This window comes from Ascaphus truei, chromosome 3 (genome assembly GCF_040206685.1).
Source record: "Ascaphus truei isolate aAscTru1 chromosome 3, aAscTru1.hap1, whole genome shotgun sequence".
Taxonomy (NCBI): Eukaryota; Metazoa; Chordata; class Amphibia; order Anura; family Ascaphidae; genus Ascaphus; species Ascaphus truei.
Window position 1 is genome coordinate 210,681,883 of NC_134485.1, and position 19,718 is coordinate 210,701,600.

Consider the following 19,718-nt stretch of genomic DNA (forward strand, 5'->3'; position numbering starts at 1 on the left):
TTTAAGTACACTCGCGAGTAAGTACATCTCGCTCAATAGGCAAACAGCAGCTCACAGATGCGTCTGTCAGCACATCCTGAACAGCAATACCAGCTCCCTACCTGTACCGAAGCTGTGCACAAGCAGGGAGACTATAGAGCCTGTTACAAAAGCGTTATTTACATCAGTTCTGCACGTATATGACGATTGCAGTACAGTACATGCATCGATAAGTGGGGAAAAGGTAGTGCTTCACTTTAAGTACATTTTCGCTTTACATACATGCTCCGGTCCCATTGCGTACGTTAATGTGGGGTATGCCTGTATACGCTCTTACGACACTTTGCAATGTTGTTTATGTGAATGTGTATATATATATATACACACATACACAACGTTGCAAAGCGTCGTAAGAGCGGTGGATAAGCCATTTTGGCGTTGTAAAAATGAATATAGGTCTGCATTGTTGGATAAGCCATTTGTTGTAAAGCGAAGCGTTGTAAAACGAGGACTACCTGTATTGTGCTGAGTAACGCACAGGGGTCACAGAGATTTTCCATCATGAGACACATGCTTTATTAAGCTCAGGAAGTTTTCTTTGAAATGCAGTTTTATTAATAATTTTCAATTTTTCACCTTGATAAACAGGAGGCTCTACTTCCTTTTTTTCCCATCCTGTTATACAGTAGGTCACTTCCTGCTGACTCACATGACAGAGGAATTACAGGCACTGCAACGAACTGAAAGGAATCTCTGAGTCATACCCACAAGGGCTACAGCGCACACTGTGGTAACTCCCCAGTGTCCATGCATTCAGTGGCATGCTGCGGTTTACATGACAGTTTCATGTTCTTGCAATACCATGAAAATACAGAACATCAGTTAGACGCTGCATTTCAGAAGATGTAGCAGTCATTTTTATTCCAAAAATTGTCCAGAATAACACGTGATAATATTCTACTGCCAGGTTTATGAGAAATCAATCAGAAAGAAAAAAAGGGGGAGACCCCCCAACTGATGCTGCAAAATACTGCAATGTCCCGTATCATAGGCTATAAATAAAATATCAGGAGCCGGTGTGCATAAAGAATATAGGCAGTAAGTGTCCCGTGAATAATGGCCGATGGTGTGTATGAGGCCGGCGTAACCACCACCTGACCTGTTCTCCGCCGGGGTAGCCCTCAAGCCAATCCGATGGAACACTCCCCCGAATGAACGGGGCTCAGAGGAATCAGAGGTTACCTACTGCTGACATCACTACTCTCGCGAGATCCTGACTGGAGTAAGGAAATACTCGGCATACAGAGGCGACGTGAATTATGTATCTGCTACACTCGGTGGAGACCTTGAGACGTTTGCCCTGCTGGTATCCTGCACTATTGGCGATTGAGTATACTCAAAACTGCTTATGTTCTTGATTTGTTTGTGAGTGCGCAATTTTACCTTTTCCAGTCCTCCATAAATTTTATAACTTACTATACTATGAGTGCGCCTGTTGTTTTTTGTTTTTTTTTCTTAGATATCCCTGAGGGATTTGGTGGTTCCTCTCTTCAGGCTGCAAAGACTCTGAAGGACAGTGTTTTTTGGATTGGACTTTCACTTGTATTGTATATTTTACATATATTTTTTCTGAGATTTTTATTGTTTTTTATTATTATTTATATTTTGTTTTTTTATATATATGGTATTGCTTATACATCAATTAATTCATCATCCTCACACTACAGTCCTGTGTCAGTTGGGATACTATATATATAAGTATATATATCACACACACACACACACATATATATCCAGGAAGTTTGCTCACATTTTAAACTTTCTTGCATCATGAAGCAATATGTGTATTGGATATACTGTATGAAGCAATCGTAGGAGCTGAGGAAGACTTTACTTGTCACTGGTATGTAGAAATGTCAGCATGTCTTATAGTTTATGGGAGTTATGTTTTAAAGTCTGCAGCCTGCCCAACTGGGACAAAAACAAAAGGTGCAAAAAATGGATAAAGAAGGGGGAAAAATAACATAGAAAACAATGGAATACTTTTTCATTGATAAATCTGGTGGTATTTTAGCCTCAGTTCTTCAGCCTGGAAACTTGGGGCCTCATGCAGTAAGCAGCGAAAAAATGCATTAGCCAGTTTAGCAATTAGCCATGTTTTTGGCGTGTTAAACTGGCTGTATGCTGTAAGGGGCGAATCCCTGGCGAATGAATTAGCCACCACCATTTGATGAAATGGCGTGTAACCGGTGGCGGGACGGCTGCCTGGCGAGAAACTGCCGAGAAGCCGTCCCCTGCCGAGTTGTGTTTACAGCAGAGAGATATCCGCTGCTCTCTCGGCGCAAACATCAGCACAATAAAAATTATTTTTAAAACAACTTTTATTCATAGTGTACATGTGCAGGGACTCTCCGGAGCTGAACCGCATTGGTTTCAGGTCGGGGGACCCCCTGCTTCCCGAGATACAGGCCCCTTTTATGAGGTGCCGGTATCCCTCTGCATTTAAAGGTCCCGATCACGTGACCGCGGAATGTAAATAAAGCAGAGGGATACCGGCACCCCATAAAGGGGTCTGTATCTCGGGAAGCAGGGGGTCCCCGGACCTAAAACAAAAGCGCTTCAGCTCCGGAGACCCTCTGCACATCTACACTATGAGTAAAACACATATCAATAAAGACTCGTTCCTTACCTTACAGGGTATCTGCTACGGTAGCGAAACAGCATGAATATTTATTTAATAATACTGTACAGTGAGCAGGGGGTCCCCCGAGCTGAACCGCATCACTTTGTGGACCAGGGACCCCCTGCTTCCCGAGTTGCAGGCCCCAGTATGTGTGATCGGATGGGCAGTGTCGCCGCCATGTTTATAGCGTCCCATACGCTACGTGCCCGCAACAAACATGGCGTCCACACTGTAACCGATGCCCCAAACCGGGGCCTGTAACTCAGGAAACAGGGGGTCTCTGAGCCACAAATAAATGCGGTTTCATCTCAGGGGGCCCCCTGCTCCCGCACAATATTATTAAAATACATTCATGCTGCTTCATTACCATAGCGGATAGCCGCTAAGGTAATGAAGGGGTTAACGCAGAATAGCATGTTTATTGGGGACAAATGCCCCCAATAAACATAGCAGCAATATACAACATACAATACAGTAATGGGCAACATTACTATTATCCACAAATGGATAATAGTGCAGTTGTCCATTTAAAATACATACACAACAATAAAGACATTAAATACATATAGCACTCACCCATGTGCGGCTGCCACGATGAAGGCCATCCTCATCTTCATCCTGCCCATGCCCCATCCACTTCTGCAAAACAGACACAAGAATTAAAACATCCAATGTAATGTCCCCTAACCCCTTAATCACCATAGCGGTTATTAACCGCTACAGTCATTAAGGGGTTAACCCACCATCACCCACATACCCTCCCCCACTAACCCCCCCAACCCTGAGGCCTAACCACCCTCACCCACTACCCACAGGGGAGTCCTACCAAATACCCTTGGGGCCAATACCCCCTCCCCCAGCACATACAGTACAATAATGTGCCAAATAACTATTATCCACATAGGGATAATACATTATTTGGCCATTATTAAACACATTAAATACCGTAATAAAGTAAAGAAAATTCTACTAACCTCATCAATAAGAAGGCTCCGTCGCCAGCATCATCCTTGGGGTCCGTTGCCAAAATAATAAATAGCCAATACATCTCAATTACATTAACATACCAATGAACCCCTTAATCACCTTATCGGGTACTAACCTCAAAGGTAATTAAGGGGTGAAGCCATCCTGCAATGGCAACACCACTTATGCATAACATCCTCAATGAATTAAAAACCAATTTCCTACACAAATCTCATGTAATCATTCAATCTGAAGCCTCAAATGCCACTTAAAACATTGCATTTACAGTGTATACATGTAGCATAACATGTAAACTACATGTACACGCTGCAAATCAATGTTAACAATACAGTAATCCAACTCAAATAGCCTGACATCACAAGAAGTATATTATGTAAGCAAATAAAGTCACCATCAATGAATTAACACACATGAATTACATGCCTAAACAATTAAAATACCATCCATACCAATTACACAATTAACTATAGCTATCGTAACAGAGAACAAGTTCAAAACATACAAAAAAGGACACCAACAATTACAATATACTAAAGCAAGCCTCTCCATAACCCACAGTACAGCATAGAAGCCCAAAACTTACATCTCTCTAATAATAAAATACATTTAACACACATCTATGCATAGCAGCATAGCCACAATCATTTACAATACAGAAAATCAAGCTTTAACAACACTATCATTTCTTACCCTGTATGTATATATCTCTCTAGAAATACATACATACATACATACATACAGTGGCAAGAAATGATATGCATAAAAAAAAATGAAGACATGAAAAAGCAAAAAAAAACACAGTTACATTAAATACATTTCTTTATTTAACTTACCATTACTTGCCCCCACCGACTCCCGTTGATCAGCTTACTCACGAACCAATCCACGAACATGAACCAATAAAATAAAAAACCATAAAATAATAAACATTAAAATAATAAAACACGACAATCCAGGGGTCTTCTAGTTGTAATCCATCTTCATCTGTATTCTTCTACCTTCTTCCGGGGTCTTCTTGTCGTCCGGTGCCACGCCCTGGTCTTCTTTCTTCAGTAGGAGGTCCTTCCTCCTCGGCGTCTGGCTTCAAAATGAGACGACATAGGCTTTTAAAGGCCTATGACGTCACATTTTCGTCATATGGTTCCCACGGCCCTGATTGGGCCGTGAAAACCATGTGTTTTGGCCGATGTAAAAAAAAATGATGACGTCACTTAAAGGCAAAGAAAGCACAGCCAATCAGAATGGCTTTGCTTCAATTGCCTTTAAAATGACGTCATGAAAAGACACATGGCCGGACTCACATGGTACGGCAGCGTGGGAACTCCATCCCATCTCTGATTGGCTCTAGTAGACCATGTGACAGAGGCTTGGGGAAGAACGGATATGACGTCATTGAAAGCCTGTCACATGGTACTAGAGCCAATCAGAATAGGGATAGACTTCCCACGCTCTGATTGGCTGCCGTACCATGTGACTTGGTTGACTCACAAGAAAGATACTGCTTTGCACCCGCTCATCTGAGGGATGGACTTCTAACTATTGCCCATTTCTCATTCACAAGTGTCTGTACAACTCTTGGCACTGGGATATCCCAAGTATTGCTGCCCTGAAGGAGATGAGTTGGAGGAGAAGATAATCACTGTGTGACGCTCAGAGCATACAGCATATACTGGATCTATTAGGCCTCCAACCTACAGATTGTCCCTGGACTTCCACCCCTGGGCTAAGGCACCAAGACCCTTGAATCACGGAACTTCAAGGGATAGAGGAAGTATTCGGGGGATTCGTGATACAAGTGGACACGCAAGGGGTTAAAGCACAGATTGTCTCAACTGTATCCAGAAAAGGGCATTCCTGTAAGTAGGCACAGTCTGCATTGGAAACTATAATATAAGGGGAAGCTATTAAAGACCAGGAGTACTGCGCAATGGTGTGCCTCTTTATCATTTCCAGGTAGATTGGGATGTTGCAGCATTCAAGATAATCTTCAGACATCAACTTCAAGATTTGGACTCTGGGGGATTTTCAAGAGACTGTTTTTTGGTTCTTATGGACACAGTGTAATTTTAAGCGCCAGGTATCCTTTTTTCTTTACCATATCATTGTATGCAGGTTGGAGGTAACTTGCATTGTGGGAAGCCTGTGGCAGCTCATTCCTTTTGTTAACGCATTTGTTTTTTTCACAATTTGTTTATGCACAGTATTATATTATTTGTTGCACGTGTAATCACACATCACAGGTTAAGCGCTGTTTAGTTAGGGTTAATTCCAATCCATTATCACATTTTAGATTCTATGAAGATAATAGCAATTGATGTAATATGTAATGATATAATAAATGTATTATGCTCCAGGATTTCCCAACAAGAGTCGGTTTGAGGAATATCTATAGGAGGAGTTGGGGAATTCAGCAAAGCACACAGGGGTTTCTTAATCAAAGTCGCCCAGCTGCAAAACTAGGACATCAAATCTGCATAAGGTTTATTAAGGCATTTCTATGGGATTTTCTTGTTTGATAAATCTGGTGCTGTGTTTCCTTCACCAGTTTTGCCCGGTGTTACAGCCGGTAGACTTTGATAAATAACTCCCCATAATGTGAAAAATATCAAGTTCTTCATCTCTGCCCCTCGTTATTATTTAACGCTTTCTTGGTGTCAACTCCGCCAGGTCTGTGTTTTTCTAACCTTTCAAGTGCTGTGGCCCCTCCGGCACTCGCAATCCCGTGACCACTACTCCGCCCTCAGGCACTCGCAATCCCGTGACCACTACTCCGCCCTCCGGCACTCGCAATCCCGTGACCACTACTCCGCCCTCCGGCACTCACAATCACGTGACCACTACTCCGCCCTCCGGCACTCACAATCACGTGACCACTACTTCGGCACTTGCGATCCATGATTGCTCTATCAGAGCAAAACACGATCCCCCCCTACATTGTACAACATCATGATAGAAAAGAGGGAACATCTCCATAACGATAAAGAGTAGGACAACAGACGTCAATTTCCAGAGGTGAAATCACTGAGCTTGGAGGTTCTATACAAACCAAAATTATGTTTTAATGGAAAACTACTGTCTCTGTTGAAGTCTATTAGAGTACTCATGCTAGACATGAGTGAGTGACTCCAAATAGGCGACACCAAAAATCAGGGGAACTTGTCAGTTCTGAATCTATAGTATGTATGCCTTCTTTACTTGACAACATCCAAAAAATCTTCACAGGGAGATTTGTAAAAAAAATTACAGGATCTATATTTTTGGGAAAAAGTAGAAATTTATATTTTTCAGAAAAAATCACTAGGGATTTCCCCTCAAAAGTAGAGTTGGTCAGTGTAAGTCACTGAAAAAGGTGGTCTCAATGGCAGGGAGTGGATCCTGATGGCAGGAGGAGGTAGAATAACGGAGCAGAGGATTGGCTGGTCAGCAGACCTGAGAAATGCACGTACAACTCACCGGTATGGAAAAATAGCAAAAATGTATCAAACTACATGTTAAAAACAGAAATAAAGAGTGAACAAAACAAGGGGATTCTCCTCCCACGCGTTTCACGCTGTAATAGCGCTTTCTCAAGGAACTGTATAGAGCCTGGAGCGTGGCCATTGAGACAGGATGAGTGTCACAAAGTTGTGGCAGTGGGTAAATGGAAAGATGCCCATGTAATGATTCTGGATACAATGACAGAAGCACATTAATCTGGAAACAGGGAAGTGGATGTGGTCAACTTTTCAACTTATGGCCTTCAACTGTCTGCTTCTGCAAATTTAATTGCATTAGCTAAAGCAGCTAGTGTAATTTTTCACTCTGGGACTCACTAAAAAACTACGGTAATAAAAATATATGGTACTGATAAGTTTTTACAAAATGTTCAAATATGGAAAATGTCAAGTTATTTCAGATGTTTATAAAATGACATTATGTATATTTCTGTCCCTATCTGCCAAGAAAAAACTGCACAGAAAACGTGGGTTTATCCAACGCACTCTTCACGACATAAAGCAGAAAGAGGAAGTTTGACAAATAATTTCAAAACCCAAGCGTAGACACACGTCTCTGCAGTTCAAACAGAACAGACCTTTTTACAGCTCAGATAAGCAAGACATCAAATTATCAGGACCCGACTGGATGCTCAGAGGCACTCAACTGAGAAGGTAAGTTATGATGTATTTCCTTGTGTATGGCTCTGGTTTTTGCACCGGTTTGCCCTACTTTTTGCAGCCAGGAGACTTTAGTAAATAGACCCCACATGTATATGGATTCTACATGCTTTCCAAACCAACAGGAAATCTCCTAAGCCTAGGGAGTGGTTTACTAACCTTATCGTTAAAAGAGCCTGCCCATTGTTTTTCTTGCTAATTGTTTTTGTTTTAATTAGCCTATCCGAGTTTTATGAAGACTTGCTTTACCAAGCTGATTGGGAAGAGAGCAATTAGAGAAGTTTGCACTGCTTGGGAAAAAGTAGAAACTTATATTTTTCAGAAAAAGTCACTAGGGATTTGCCCTCAAAAGTAGAGTTGGTCAGTGTAAGGCACCGATAAAGGTGGGCTCAATTGCAGGGAGTGGATCCTGATGGCAGGAGCAGGTGGAACAACGGAGCAGAGGATTGGCTGGTCAGCAGAAAGCAATTAGAAAGCATTAAGCACTAATACTAAGCAATTAGAAGCACTAATACTCAGTGGTAAAAAAAAAAAAGTTGACTACCTTTCTATCAACAAGCAAAACAAGCTTCCCCATATATACTATAAACGGCTTTTACTTGCTGAGCCGGGGGAAGATCACCTAATTTGCACAACACACAAAATCTGGTTGGAGAAATAAAAGGAAAACCTTTAGTAAATTGCACTACAAAATTAAGTCAGTTTGCAGGAGTTTTGGACTTTTCAACAGTTTTTAATTTGTATGTAAATGACTCCAAGGACTGAAAGCATTTTGAGAGCAGCTCAATGGTTATTCAAGGAAGCTTTATTTTCTATTTATGTATGTCTTATTTAAATAGTGCCATAAATGTACATCGCGCCCCACAGCAGTAATACACACGACAATCATACAAATAACACATAAAGGGGAGAAGTGCTTCAGACATAAAAGTAACATTTAGGAAAAGGAGTCCCTGCTCCGAAGAGCTTACAATCGAATGTATACTCTGTTATGTTTACTGTTATTTATTTTTTTACTGTGTTTTATATTGTTTTATACCAAATGTTGCTTTCTTATAAATAAAGCATTACGGATTCCATTTTAATAGCAGCATCATTTTATATGAACCTGTCCATGGCCCTTCAGAAATTCGGTATCTTTATATACAAGATAATTGTCTATATGGTTGGTAATATGCTGGTTATCCCTAAAAATTCCGACCTGGCTGGATTTCCCTGAGGAGAGGGTTAGGCCGTGCCTATAGTGCCATCAATGGACACGACACGATGGATGACGTCACCCGTCGCCACCGGCGAAAGTTATATTTCGCCGGGCGGCGGCGTTGCGGGTTTTCGGCCATTTGCCAGCTACCAGTTTTCACGACGGCGACGTCGCTCCGCAATGCATTTGTTTTCGGGCGACGTCGCGTCACCGTCACTATAAGCGCGGCCTTAAGTTGTTTAGATTTCTAACTATATTAAAAGCAAATTCACTATTCTAATCAATTGACTACTGTCATAAATAACCCCCTATATTTTATGATGCACGGGGGGGATTAATTTATCAATCCTCTGGCTGCAAAATGAGGGCAGAACTGGTGCAATAAGGCCTCGGCCATGCTCCCTGCTGGCGTGCTGAGGCGCGCTGAGGCGCAGGGAAAGTGGGTGCTTTCCCTGGCCTTGCGGTTGCTTACCGCACACGCTGTCAGCGGGCCGTCAGGGGGCGGGCCAGGGGCGGGCGCGTCACTGGCCTGGGGCGGGCCAGTGACGTCACGGAGCTGGTTCGCCCTCATTGGGCGAACCGCTCACGTGACCGGCCTGTCGTGCCGGCAAGCGGGGGAATTTTTAGGCCCCTACTAAAGTCGCTCTAATTCAGGCTCTAGGGGCTCAGTGCTGAGCGGGAGCGCGCGTCAGCACGCTTCCACCAGCAAGCGCTAAACATGACCAAGGCCTAACTCTGCACTAAAGTTACCAACCAAGGAATCTGCTGCTGTTTGGTGCTCCAGTTTTGCGGGAGACTTCGCTACACAACCCCCACTGGGACAAGCGACCATTGAACCTTTTCTTATTTGACTCACAAATTATAGCCCTCATTCATAAACCCTGTGCTTGTTCTACTATGTTTCCTGGTTTCCTGAGTGGGGCTGTTATTATGCAAATGTTCAGCAAGAAAAAACAAACACATTTCTAATCAGACCGCATAGATATTCAGTTTGATTTGCTTCTAATGATTCTGGAAACTTTTAACACCATTTAAAAAAAAAAAAAGCTTAAATAAATCAGTTTTAAATTGGGCGAGACAAATTGAAAATGTGTGTATCCAGTAATCAAAACTGCCCAAATATTCTAACTGGTACATGTGATTCACATGTGTCTGTTTGTGTTTTATTCTCTATAATTAACTCCTTGATGGTCAGAGGGGCCTACAAATAAATGAAATGTCCTTTGTCGCTGATGGGTTAACACCTATGCATTTTGAATTTACATTATGATAGTACAGTACTGTACATAGAGGGGGGAAACAATCTCAGTGGCTTCAGTAATAGATAAATGTTCACTGTCTGTTTGATTTTGTTTTTTTTAATACTATTAATTATCAATGTTTGTTTAATTAGTGTTATTTGTGTGCACAACATTTTTTAGATCTAGCAAACAGAATTATGTATTTTAAAGAGGGTTTATGATCATGTAATGCAGAGCAAGTAACAATAGGGTGAACAGAATCAAGCCTCTGATAATGTTTATAATGTTGCATAGAAACAAAAGCTGTTCATAATAATAGATGTAATCTGATTCATAACCAACATTGAGCCAAACACAGTATAGAAAATGTGGTCAATTAAATGTAATACATACCTACATTTATATTTTATGGATGGTCACTGTGTCACGGACACTATATAGTTGCAATTTAATCTTCCAGAATTCCATGCTTGTCTCGTTATTCCTAAAGTGTGGACAATGCAAGGCTCCGTTCTGGGGCCGTACTCTTTTTAGTCTTCATTAATGATCTACCTACAGCTTGTTATGCAGCTTAAATGCACATTTATGCGATGACACAATCTTTTTTTTTTTCAACTTCAATTTTATTGGTTTTTATCATATATACGTTATGCCACAAACCATTGTGCTGTGTACCAACATTTTTAAACAATAACACATTAATCGTACAAGACATCTACTAGGGACTACCTACAACATTGCGATGACACAATCTTATATGCACACAGCCCTAACCTCTCTGACCTTGGACACGTACTTCAATCTGTGGATTTCCCAAAACAAACTGTTTTAAAACACTGACAAAACTGTAACAATGGTATTTGGGACCAAGGCTACATTTCTATGGTTGCGCTTATAGTGCCGGCGACGGTCGCTGGAAAATCAAATAGAGATGACTTCCAGCGATCGCGACCAATCCGTCGCACCGTCACGCCGCGCTTACTATAAGCGTACGTGATGTCGGCAATGCATTTGCTGTCGCCGGCACTATAAGCGCAGCCTAAAGCTACCAATGACTGAGCTACAGATCAGAACTAACTCTAACACCATTCTAGCCGCAGCTACTAGTTTTAAATATCTGGGCATATGGTTTGACTCCAATTTAACATTTGGGTTGTACATTGATACCCTGACATCCAAAACCCATGCCAAACTAGGTGTACTTTATAGCAGGGGTGCGCAAAGTTTTGGCGCTGCGCATCCTGCCACCACTCCTCCCGTGCTCATGCCTCCCCCCTTGCCTTCCTGTTGCATCAAATGATGCTAGGGATCACATGACATGACGCCACATTACCCCGCTGTGTCATTTGACGCTGCGTCGCCACAGCAACACGTATTCTGAGCTAAGGTAGGATAGAATACAGAGGCCTCGCGCTGTCCCCGGCATTTAATTGAAATGCCTTGGGGAAGAGCGCGAGGTCTCTATGCACCGCGCCCCCCCCCAAAAAACTTGCGCCCCCCCCCAGTTTGCGTGCCCCCGCTTTATAGGAATAAATCTTCCCTAAGCCATCTGGGCAGAAAGCGCATTGCAATGCCAATTATAGACTATGGGGACATAGTACAGCACCTAAAACTAACCATGACAAACTAGACACTCTCTACAACTCAATATGCCCCATTTTCCTTGTTACAGGCCCTTCCCCGGTTTAAAAAGGCAGCCCACCAAAACCTTTATCCCACTTAGAAAGGTTCAATGAACTTTAGGCAAGGTCTTCCGAAACGGAGAAATAAATCCAAAAACTTTCTTTATTGTAGAGTCAAAGGGAATCAATTGAAATAGCTATGTATAAGTAACGCTAGTATTGCGAGTATGTCTTGCAGAATGAACAGTATGTTTTTAGATTAAAGGAATATGAAAGGACTTCGACATAAAATTAGATTTATATGATGTTTACAACGGATTTTTGATATAATATGTTTAATGAAATGTTTGTACTTACAGATTTTCCATGTATAATTGATTGTCTTTCATCATTCCTACGCAGTTGTTTACATTAATGGACTCGCCTTGGTACAGAGAGTACTTCTGGCTTCTGCTGTTTGGAGGTATTATCCTTTTTACTGGGATCGTCAGCCTTATTATGGTTTGCGTGTGCAGGAAACAGTTGTCAAAAAGTAAGTTCATGCCAGTTAGGATAATTCATTGATTAAAGACAACTGACATTTAGTTATTGCAACACGTATTCTATTAACACCGCCCTAACCCTGTCATCTGTCTTCTACTGTTCTGCCAACGAGGTTCCATGATCTTTCTCTGCCAGTACCAGCTTTACTCCTGTCCAGAGCGCCCAGTACTGCTACTTATTATGCAGTGTGGTGTTAGACATCCTGGGCGGCATTTAAAACGCTATTAAACACATTTTTGATGGAAATATATCCAGTCAATTCTGGAGTAAAACTACAGTAGGGCAACGTTTCATAAGACTGATTTTATTCTGTAAAGGTATAAAATATCAAAGGGGGCACTGTGACAATTTTAAATATTTAAACACCATGGATTTATGTACTAAGATCATATCTGAATTTTATGTCAAAATGTTCATGCTGAAAAGTAATGCGTTTTGTGTATGAAGGATTAATACATATTACCGATTATTTGTTGTTTGAAATTAATTTTGATACATTCATTCGTGTTAAATATCTGATTGATACAATTAAAATTAAAACACATGTCTTTTTTAGTTATAGAGTTTGTATGTATCAATTAGTGCAATCATTTATAATGGCCATACAGTACTGTCAAACTATAAACATTTTGTTAATTTACATAATGAAACATCTGTGCCGTGTAAAATCATTTTTGAGTTGATACATAGCAACTTAATTCTGCACTAATATAAGCTTACTTTTTTTGGGGGGGGGGAGAGGGGGGAGTTTACACAGAGTTGAACTTGAGGATTTTTACACACTTTCTGCGATTTTTGGCACACAAAAATATCATTTTCTAGAAATTTCAGGTTCATACATAAGTGATCTTCATTAGATTTTTGTTCGCTAATTTTGCTTAAAAAAAAGTGACACATGGTCTATGAGCCCCCGTAAATCACATAGAAGGCTATTTACTTACATGTACACATACATGCTGGCGCATGCGTTTTACTTAAATAGCCTAATCACTGCGCTTGTCCCTAATTTATCTTGAACTTTATAAATGCAATCTTACCTTTACTTGATTGCAGGAATGTTGTGTGAATCAGTTTAAAGCAGCAAAACACGTGAAATCTTATCTGGTTTGTTTTAATGAATCAGTTCTGTAATATTGCATAATAGTGAATGTGTTTTTTTTTTTATTCAACTCAATGCCATTTTTAATGAGTTTTAACATACTGCACATCCTTTGATTTCTATAGCTGGCTTTAGCCTATCTCCCCAGCAGTGCAAGATCTATGTAACACTTTCCGGCATGTGAAAATGTATTGCCAGTATTCCCAGCAGTTTGAGCTGTAAACTGTAACAATAGATAATGTTAACTTAGTAATATCTAGATACATTGTAGCTGCTGAGTTACACTGAAGGATTGATTGAAATTGTAAAAGCAGCCATTATGTTTGGCACACAATTAGGATTTTTACAGATTTATAACAGGAGCACCAAACGATTGCCAGCATAGAATGATTGTCACATGCTTTACATATCATATAAAAATAAGAAAAGAGAAAAAAGGGGGGAATGTAGTATTGCTGCTTTAAATGAAACAGAAGAGACCTGCAAACCCCTCTGTGGCATTGTGAGTGGTTAATAAGTGTTAACATTAACAGGGGGCACATGCGTGATTTAGAGGCGGATGGTCGCATAGTGAATTTGCTCAGTCGGGAGAAGCCCTAAAGAGCTTGGTATTAGACCCAAAGCTGAAGCAAACTGGCAACCCCTCTCACTAAAATACTATCCGGAGCAGCACAGAATTGCTCCGAAAATGAGAAGACTGACTTCTCAGGAGGTCTCACAATTTTATCAGCGGAGTCAGACGCAGCAGGCTGAAGCTGAAAATGGCGACTCCCCGCCCTCGCATATTTCCTCGGACTTCAACCGGCAGAAGAGGCGCGGGTCATACAAAATGACTTGGATATGCTACTGCAAAACATCACAGCAACACTGGAGACAGAGTTACACAAGGTGGTAACTTAAATGAAACAAGGCATTGCCTCCATAGGTGAGAAAGCAAACAATTTGGAGCACCAGATGCAGGTGTCCCTACAAATGCAAGCAAGCGTGGATGATGAAGTCATGAGACAATCAGATGAAGTCTAGGGGTTAAAAACACTGGAGGACCAGGAAAGGAGACAGAACCTCAGATTCCGAAATATCCTAGAATGTATTACTGAAGAAATACAAGAATGCGTAAAACGCTTGATAACATTTATTTTACACTCCCTTTCGACTGATCTATTGCTAATGGATAGGTCCCACCAAGCCTTGGGCCCAAGGACCTCAATGCTGAACTGAAACAGAGACTTTCTTGTGAAATGTCATTATTTCACCTCAAAAGAGAGGATCTTCACTGGATGTAGAACCAGAGGGAGTTCTGAAATTTAATTTGTTGGAGCAACGGTACGTTTTCAATGATCTTGTCAGAATTAATATCATCAGAAGGAAAGACCAGAGGCCACACTATTTTTATTTTTTTTATAGAGGGACTTCTTCAATGTAGCTCAATTCTCAGACGCAGAGTAGGGTCTCTCCGATAATATATCATGCAGAATCAAAAATGGAGAGCATAGAAGGACTCCAAAATTAGAATAATATGTATTGTGCACAATAAAAATAAAATCCTCCCTTACGTCGCGGATATAGAATACCGGATTGCTTAACATCAGAGCTACCACTCGCCTGTAATAGTTTTAGATTTATGGCGTTTAAATAGTAACATAGCGCTTCCTTTGACGTTTTAGCTATGCAAAATAAAATCAAGTCTTTGTGCCATCTTAAGAGGAAGTTCTTGGCCCTATACATTTCCCTTTTTTGTTTAGCTATTGTCAGAACATAACAATATATAGCTCTAGCTGTTTGGGCAAGGCATTGCTGAGTTTATTTTCTGGTCCCTACTCTGTGCATTCTTCCTGTTGAACCCATTGTTTCTCGTGTAGCTACACACACAATTTCAAACTGCTATAGGTGCTTGCAATGCATTGCCATGCTAAGACAGGTCAGAGGGACAGGGTGACCCAGTCCAAAATGTATGGTTCTTTGTCCTCAGAGGGGCAAAGGGAGAGATTTGCAGACCTGTCCCCATTTGGGAAAGTTCCTTTGAATGTTTTATACATACAAAAAAACATGAAGTTTAAATGCTAGCTAGTCATTTCCAAGGCAGACACATTTGTGTTTCACAATTTTTGGTATCCACATATTTTCAACTTTTTGTCCATATTTGTGAGAGAAAGAAATGGCTCATATTTCTGCAAATGCTTGGGCTCAAGCAGCAATCCTCCACTAATGTGATATCACATTTGTTTCCATCATTGTAACCTTGGGGTCTTCTGGTGCTCACTATATTAAGCGCTGTGGACCTCCAGGTTCCTGAGATAATAACCCTTATCTGTGCCAGTGCTCCTCATGGAGAGTTGGCCTGCAGGTCCTGCAAGATTGTTTCCTCGGAAGGGGTCACTGAAACTACCATATATACACACACACACACACACACACACACATACACACACACACACACACACACACACACACACACACACACACACACACACACACACACACACACACACACACACACACACACACACACATATATATATAGCAAATATTACTGTATGCTCATTTGCATGTCTTAGGCAGATCTGCAACCCTGCCTTTCACCATTATTACCCAGCACACAGCACTTCCACTGCAGCAAGGGATTCTGGGAAATTACATGCAAATGGGCCCACAGTGCCACCTTTTGCTTCAAAACCATTTTTAACATGGTTCCCTATAGGCTTAAGCTTGCTGCATGGTCACAGCTATAAGCACAGCCAGGGTTAAGATGCATAGCCAAAAAACCCACCCACAGACAGCTGTTTCGACCTTAATGGGTCTCCTCAGTGTGGGGTTGGTTAACTGGCTATGCAATGAAGCAATGAGGATGGGGTAAGTATATATATATATATATATATATATATATATATATATATATATATATATATATACTGTATATATATGTAGCCCCCTGTAAACAGCACAGGCTATACCTATCTTCCTTCTACTGTGATAAGCCCTGTTAAGATCAGGCGCCAGTAATCATCATGGGTTTCCCCCCTTCATTGCCCTATCCTGAGTGGTAGACGCAGGCTTGGACTCTGCTGCAGGCGTGAGCAAGAGGGGAGGTTCTGCTGACACCACGAGGGGCGGGGCTAGCTCTATATTTAGTAGCCAACTCCGGTGAGATGTGGTTCTTCGTTCGAGAGAGTAGTTAGGGAGAGTTCGAGTGAACAGTGATATCGAGAGTCTGGAGTTGCCGGTTATTATGCAGTGAGCCCAAGAATCCTGCGGAACGGTCCCAGGAGTATCAGGAGGCTGCGGACTCCCCGGCGCAGAGTGCTGGATCCGAGAGAGAGAGGAGTGGAAAAGAATCAGCGTCTATAGGTAGAGCTGATAGAATTATAGACTTGGTGGACCATTTCCCTCACCCCACTGCCAGGGGTGATGGAGAGAATTCAAGACCCACCTCGAGGCTAACCTCGGGGGTGGGCCATGGGGTATTGAAGCCCTAGCTCAGACCATCCTGTCGGAAGAGTGCCTTGGAGGGAAGGAGAGGAGGAATTATTTGGGCGAAGGCGAGTGTCATGATAACCCGTCTTGACTATTGTTGTTGCTGCTGTTGGAAGCCACTATCGTGAGGAGAGTGCTGCTCTGTCAAATAAAGAGACTATTCGTTATTATCAAAGTGTGTGACTTGGAGAGTATTACCCTGGGACCCAAGGGGTTCTTCTGTACCGGTCCTGTCCCATATTCCTGGGAATATAGAAGATGGAAGCGCTGCACCACTAAGAGATCATGGAGGCTACCACTCCAGAAGCCCAGTCCTGGCTCCCCCACAACATCGCGGGAAGCTCAGGCCCTCCTGTTCCTCACAGGTACGCACCACACCGCATGTAATCTGCTCTCATGCACCCTAGACACAACCGTAGAGTCTGGGGGGGGGGGGGGAAGCAGGGTTACATATATATACATATATATATACACACACACACATATATACACATACACAAACACACATATACACACACATATATACACATACACAAACACACACACACATATATATATATATATATATTTATACACACACACACACACACACATATACAGTGTTTGACAAATCACCCAAAAATCTACTCGCCCAACCAAAAAATCTACTTGCCACCTAGTCCCGCCCCCAACCCCGCCCCTAGTCCCGCCCCCAACCCCGCTTTAAAATAAAATATATAAATAAAATACATTTAATAAATTCCTAGTCAGAACAACATTCGTTTTTGACAAATGTATTTATTGTATTACATTATACTACAATTAGTCCTTGTTGCGTGTGCGTGCGTGTGTGTGTGTGTGTGTGTGCGTGTGTGTGTGTGTGTGTGTGTGTGTGTGTGTGTGTGTGTGTGTAAATGTCGGATCTAGAAAAAAAAGTCAGATGTGAATGACTCGTTTCCTGAACCCCATAACTAGTGTCTGGATGCCCCCACTTCCCAATATTTAAAGCAGCAATCCCGCCTGGGATCTTACCTGATCCGCAGTCCCTCAATGTCCAGGTACCCTCATTCCCGCAATGTTATACATTGGAGGGGAGGTGTTCCCTACCTGTCTTCTGGGTTAGGGGGGGTTCTGATGTCTTCCGTGTGAAGCTTGAGTCAGATCTTGAAAAAGGCAGTATAGGTTATTTCGGTGTAGTATAGGACAGTTAAGATATACAGGGTAAATAAGATATCCAGATCCAGAGTGTGAGACAGAGAGAGTGTGGGTGAGAGACAGAGAGAGTGTGGGTGAGAGACAGAGAGAGTGTGGGTGAGAGACAGAGAGAGTGTGGGTGAGAGACAGAGAGAGTGTGGGTGAGAGACAGAGAGAGTGTGGGTGAGAGACAGAGAGAGTGTGGGTGAGAGACAGAGAGAGTGTGGGTGAGAGACAGAGAGAGGGTGAGAGAGAGACAGAGAGAGGGTGAGAGAGAGAGAGACAGAGAGAGGGTGAGAGAGACAGTGAGAGAGAGGGTGAGAGAGAGGGTGAGAGAGGGTGAGAGAGGGTGAGAGGGTGAGAAAGGGTGAGAGAGGGTGAGAGACAGAGAGAGAGGGTGAGAGAGAGAGAGAGCGAGAGACAGAGAGAGAGGGTGAGAGACAGAGAGAGGGTGAGAGACAGAGAGAGAGGGTGAGAGACAGAGAGAGAGAGGGTGAGAGACAGAGAGAGAGGGTGAGAGACAGAGAGAGAGGGTGAGAGACAGAGAGAGAGGGTGAGACACAGAGAGAGAGGGTGAGACAGAGAGAGAGGGTGAGACAGAGAGAGAGGGTGAGACAGAGAGAGGGTGAGACAGAGAGAGGGTGAGACAGAGAGAGGGTGAGACAGAGAGAGGGTGAGACAGAGAGAGGGTGAGACAGAGAGAGGGTGAGAGAGAGACAGAGAGAGGGTGAGAGAGAGAGACAGAGAGAGGGTGAGAGAGAGAGACAGAGAGAGGGTGAGAGAGAGAGACAGAGAGAGGGTGAGAGAGAGTCAGAGAGACAGAGAGAGGGTGAGAGAGAGTCATAGAGACAGAGAGAGGATGTGAGAGAGGGAGGGTCAGGAGGTGGGTGACTGGGTGACGGTGACTGACTGTGAGCAGGTGACGTGACTTTGGTTGGGCAGGTGACGGTGGGTGTGGGTGGGTGTCTGTACACACACACACACTGTCTCACACAGTCACACACAATCACTTAGTGACACACACAGCCACTTAGTCACCCACAGTCACTCAGTCAAACACTCAGTCAAACAGGTACAGTCACTCAGTCACACACACTCAGTCACACACACACTCAGTCAAACAAACACACACACACACACACACACACACACACACACACTCAGTCAAACACACACACACACACACACACACACACACACACACACACACACACACACACACACACACACACACACACACACACACACACACACACACACACACACACACACACAGTCAAACACACACACACACACACACTGAGTCAAACACACACACACTGAGTCAAACACACTAACACACACACACACACACACACACACACACACAAACACACACTCAGTCAACACACACACACACACACACACACACACACACACACACACACACACACACACACACACACACACACACACACACACACACACACACACACACACACACACAGTCAAACACACACACACACACTGAGTCAAACACACACACACTGAGTCAAACACACTAACACACACACACACACACACAC

The 19,718-nt window shown here is 42.6% G+C and overlaps 1 protein-coding gene across 8 annotated transcripts in view; it reads left to right on the forward strand.

The window, feature by feature from the left end:
- Positions 1 to 19,718, forward strand: part of SCIMP (SLP adaptor and CSK interacting membrane protein) — a 111,506-nt gene that overhangs the window by 54,475 nt on the left and 37,313 nt on the right. For 3 of the 8 annotated variants that reach the window (XM_075590015.1, XM_075590017.1, XM_075590018.1), the window contains one exon: positions 12,270 to 12,399. In XM_075590015.1, the coding sequence (XP_075446130.1) occupies positions 12,282 to 12,399 (118 nt within the window). In that variant the 5' untranslated portion in view covers positions 12,270 to 12,281. Of the gene's footprint in view, positions 1 to 7,619; positions 7,798 to 12,226; positions 12,400 to 19,718 lie in introns of those variants that run through there. The other 5 variants (XM_075590021.1, XM_075590019.1, XM_075590016.1 and 2 more) reach the window with 5 other exon arrangements.